At 32.7% G+C, this 5439-nt stretch overlaps 1 protein-coding gene across 1 annotated transcript in view; it reads right to left on the bottom strand.

Annotated features, from left to right (window-relative positions):
- The window catches only part of LOTGIDRAFT_130593 (hypothetical protein), a gene marked incomplete at both ends in the record, with an annotated part of 3361 nt that extends 2218 nt beyond the window's left edge, over positions 1-1143 (bottom strand). Inside the window, one exon of the mRNA XM_009065744.1 lies at positions 826-1143. Within this exon, the coding sequence (XP_009063992.1) occupies positions 826-1143 (318 nt within the window). The remainder of the gene's footprint in view (positions 1-825) is intronic.
- Between the last annotated feature and the right edge of the window lie 4296 nt (positions 1144-5439).

Genomic DNA, 5439 nt, shown 5'->3' with positions numbered 1-5439 from the left:
CTTNTCTTATTACAATTTTTTTTCCTTCACCTCAGTAAACACATACTGATTTTAAAGTTATCAAAATCCTTGATATTTTTCACTTCAATATAAGTAAACATATACTGACTTCAAAGTTATCAAAATCCTAAATGTTGGGACTTCAACTATCATATTTTTCACTTCAATATAAGTAAACACATACTGATATTAAAGTTATCAAAATACTTAATATTATCAATATTAAAACTTCACTTCAATATAAGTAAACACATATACACACACTTCAAAGTTATCAAACTCCTTAATAACTTATCATTTCAATCAAAACACAAACTGATTTCAAAGTTATCAAATTCCTTGATGATATGAATGAAAACCTCACTTCACATGTATAAGTAAACACATACTGATTTCAAAGTTATCAAAATTAAAACTCACAATATAAATAAACACATATACACACTTCAAAGTTATCAAAATCCTTTTTTTCTTATTAAATCAATTCTTTTTTCCTTCACTTGAATATAAATAACACATGCTGATTTTAAAGTTATCAAAATCCTTAATGTTATGAATTAAAACTCACAATATAAATAAACACATATACACACACTTCAAAGTTATCAAAATCCTTTCATGTTATCAACATTGTATTTCATTAAGTAAGAGATATTTCCACTTGGTCTGCCACAATTCAGTGTAAAATCTACAGTAATATAACACTATGAGATAGGAGAGTTTCTACACTGTTACATATAATATATTGTGTTGTTCTGTAGATAGCCGTAACTATCTCTACTATAGTGTAATAGTGATGTCAGAATACTGTTTAAAGTGGGGTACCCTTATAGTTGTAGTGTTAGAATACTGTTTAAAGTGGGGTTCCCTTATAGGTGTAGTGTTAGAATACAGTTTAAAGTCGGGTACCCTTATAGGTGTAGTGTCAGAATACAGTTTAAAGTGGGGTACCCTTATAGGTGTAGTGTCAGAATACAGTTTAAAGTGGGGTACCCTTATAGCTGTAGTGTTAGAATATAGATTAAAGAGGGGTACCCTTATAGCTGTAGTGTTAGAATACAGTTTAAAGTGGGGCACCCTTATTGCTCTAGTGTTAGAATACTGTTTAAAGAGGGGTACCCTTATAGGTGTAGTGTTAGAATACTGTTTAAAGATGGCTACCCTTATAGCTCTAGTGTTAGAAGACTGTTTAAAGTGGGGTATCCTTATAGCTCTAGTGTTAGAATACTGTTTAAAGATGGCTATCCTTATAGCTCTAGTGTTAGAATACTGTTTAAAGTGGGGTACCCTTATAGGTGTAGTGTTAGAATACAGTTTAAAGTGGGGTACCCTTATAGCTGTAGTGTACTGTACAGTTTAAAAAGGGACATCCATGTGTTTCCACTACTTCCAATCCAACTTTAAGAAAGTTAAAAGCTGTCAACCACATAATAACCAGAAGTTTTCAGTATAAAAACTGAGGCAACTAAAAAACTAACAAAATAATGTAATAACGATATTCATTTACAAGCTCGAGGCAATAAACTTTAATTACTGCTATGGAAGGGGCATCACTCTTTAAATAGATTTTAGTTTCTATTTATAGCTCTTGGTATTAATGACTTCCACACTGTATCTGTGAACTTTATTAATCATCCCAGCAGATTGTAAGTGGTGTTGCTAATTTAATTAACTGTTCCTGTCTGGTAATGCAATCCAGCATGTGGTCTGTTATCACCTTTATAAACTACAGATTGATTGCTAGCCATAGTAACATATGTCCACATGGCCACTAATGTACTTGATAGCAATCTGCTGATTCGCATAAGAATTATTAGGCATGTGGTCCATTGTCAGCTATATAAGCTACAGAGTGGTGGCTAGCCATAGTAACATATGTCCACATGGCCCCTAATGTACTTGATAGCAATCTACTGATCTGCATAGAAAGTATTAGGTATGTGGGTCCATTGTCACCTTTCTAAGCCACAGAGTGGTTACTAGCCATAGTAACATATGTCCACATGGCCACTAATGTACTTGATAGCAATCTACTGATCTGCATAAACAATATTAGGCATGTGGTTCATTATCAACTTTATAAGCTACAGAGTGGTTGCTAGCCATAGTAACATATGTCAACACAGCCACTTTAGTACATGATAGCAATTGGCCTGGTAATTAGGCATGTGGCCAATCACCACTTTGCAGAGATTGGCTGCTGATGACAGGCAATACCCAGCAGTATGCAATGAAGTAAATTTTGCCAGGACAACAGCATTAGCCCTCTTTCTATTTCCAACTGTCGAGGGATCTTTAACGTGCATAGCCTGTAGCACACAGGGCCTCAGTTTATTGTCCCATCCGAACGACTAGACACTTTTTCCATGTCAGCCCCTCTTACCTGCATCACTGACAGGGGGAAACTAGATTAAAAAAAAAATTGGCATATTCAAACCCGAGAAATTCAGTTTAGTTAACAAGCATAAAACTCGCGGACTCACTGCAGCCCTTCAACATAGGCCATCACCTTGACGACACAAGTACTATAGAAAAAATGAACCACTGTTCTCAAGTTCAGTATGATGCTCTTATTCATTGTGAAAAGAATACAACTTTATCACACCTTCGAACCAATTAGGCCTAAAATAAAACACATAAGCCTCTCAAGAGCATACATTTTTTAATCTCCTTTTTTGAAGAGTTTTCCAATTCAAACAAAATTCATTATGAATTCTCAAGTGTATATTAAGTAATTTCATTCAGTAAATACTAAATTTCATTAATGAAAATTATTTTAAAGAGATCTGGGAAAATCTTTTGATAAAAGCACTGGCCAAGGGGGATTTTTTTTAGAGTAATTTAATAATGAATGATTTAAAAGGGATTTTGTAGCCTTCCCGTTATATTGGTTTGTGTTTCAGGGACACTGAAAGCAAACCATTCCAATTTCCATTCAGACGTCTGTGGAATTGGTAAGTTAATGCAATTGGCACTACAGCTAGCCCTGCAATGGTTATTTCAAGTAAAACAGCTCTTTTAGAATTCTGTAGAACATTTTCATGCACCGCCTAAAAAATTTCCAAAACTCTAAGTAAGAAGAACCAAAATTCCCCAAAAATTCTTTTTGAAATGACAAAAATATCTTCATAGAAAAGTTCAAAGTATTGCCCTGAATATTTGTTTTGAAATTCGATGCCAAAGTCATAAATTGAACTCTAAGTAACATTCCACATGAAAATGGTGCCATGCGGTGCCGATAATGGTAAACCCACATGATATTACCACCAAACAAATTTCAAACTAATCTCACAGTGGAAACAGATTTTGAAATCTTTCAGCTTTTGTATCTTTTTTTTGTTTTTTGTTTGTTATCAATTCCATTTGTTATTGTCTCTTAAATAACAAAGTCATAGAAAAGTTTGACAACCTTGCTTGAAAATAACAAATTTTAGGAAAACAGCATATAGATAACAAATTTTTAAACTTTCAGTTTTTATTTGTTTGGGTTTGTTGTTATCAATTCTGTTTGTTATTGTCCCTTAATAACAAGTCTTAACAAACTTTGACAGAAGCTGTTGAAAAGTAACAAATTTTAGAAAACTTTTGGACAATAACAAATTTAAGACAACACCATCTAGATAACAAATTCTTAAACTTTCAGCTTTCATCTGATTGTGTTTGTTGTTATCGATTCCATTTGTTATTGTCTCTTAATAACAAGTCTTAAAAAACTTTGACAGAAGCTTTTGAAAAATAACAAATTTTAGGCAAACAACTTGAAAATAACAAATTTAATAGAGAAAGCCTCTAAATAACAAATTTTGGAAATATATTGCAGCTTTTATTTGGTTTTTGTTATCAATTCTATTTGTTATTGCCCCTAAATAACAAAGTCATAGAAAAGTTTGACAACTTTGCATTAAAATAACAAATTTATAGGAAAAACAGGTTTAAAATATCTGAATATTTCTACTAACTGATACTGTTGGTGTGGGTACCCTCAATAGCGTATGAAGGGTAGGGTCATTGGGACATGACTCCAGATATCTGTTGCCTAGCCCTCTCCAAAAACTGCCATCACTTAAATTATACCACCCATTTTTAAATAAATCGTGCATAAACCACGTGTTTTACTACATTTTTTTAATCTCAATTAGAAAAGTGTTGAAGGGCACCGATTATCAAAATTTATTTCCAGCTCTCTAACCCTGATTACTATAATCAAAGACTCGTTTAGTGATCAGTCGACAAATTATATGATTTTTTCAGACTTCCTTGTATGTGTTAAAGTTAGAAGTCAACTAAGCGATACATCATGTCTTTGGTACCAATTACTAACCAGGAAGTTGCCGCCAATCTTACCTTTTTTTACTGACGCGAAAGAGTACTTGACAATTTGACACATAATGTCTTCAAAGGATGTAATCATTGAAGAGTTTACAGCAGACAGAAGAATTTTAACTATTTTAAAAATATACTACCTCTTTCGGTGACCAAAAAATCTTGATTCTTTAAAGGGATTGTAAAGAGTTTTTCTAAATTTTTTATGTGTATCAGAGACACTGATAGCATCAATTTACACCATTCCAATTTTCAATCAGACATCTGTGGTTCTTGTTAAAGGGATTGTAAAGAGGTTTTCTAAATTTTTTATATGTATCAGCAACACTGTTAGCATCAATTTACACCATTCAAATTTTCAATCAGACGTCTGTGGTTCTTGTTAAAGGGATTGTAAAGAGGTTTTCTGAATTTTTTATGTGTATCAGGGACGCTGATATCATCAATTTACATCATTCCAATTTTCAATCAGACGTCTGTGGTTCTTGTTAAAGGGATTGTAAAGAGGTTTTCTAAATTGTTTATGTGTATCAGGGACACTGATAGCATCAATTTACATCATTCTGATTTTCAATCAGACGTCTGTGGTTCTTGTTCAAGGGATTGTAAAGAGTTTCTCTAAATTTTTTATGTGTATCAGGGACACTGATAGCATCAATTTACACCATTCTAATTTTCAATCAGACATTGAAAAATGCTTAAAATTTTGTAAGTGTTTTTTTAAAATAACTTATTTGAATATTAGAGGGATTCTGTTGTATAAATATGACACCAGTCCACTGATGAATATATACACTTATTGACCAAGTTTGAGATTTTAAATTTTATGTTCATTCTAAGTGGTAGTATAACTTTAATTTCTGCTACTCCTAGCTACCAAATCCTTTGAACCTTAAACTTCAAAATTTTTATTAACTTGAAACTGGATGGAAGCTCAAGTTTACTAATTCCAGCAATTTCTCCAAGATTCTCCAAGATTCTGGCAGTTCCATGTAGTAGTTAGAAATCCAATGCCATTGGAATCTGCGATTTGTGTCCAATGGGAACCTTCAAAGCATGTTAAGAGCTTACCATTTCTTGGCAAACTAAGAATTCCAGACTTAAGTTGTCATGATT

This window comes from Lottia gigantea (assembly GCF_000327385.1).
Source record: "Lottia gigantea unplaced genomic scaffold LOTGIsca_70, whole genome shotgun sequence".
NCBI classification, from domain to species: Eukaryota; Metazoa; Mollusca; class Gastropoda; family Lottiidae; genus Lottia; species Lottia gigantea.
This window is presented reverse-complemented; position numbering and strand designations above follow the sequence as displayed.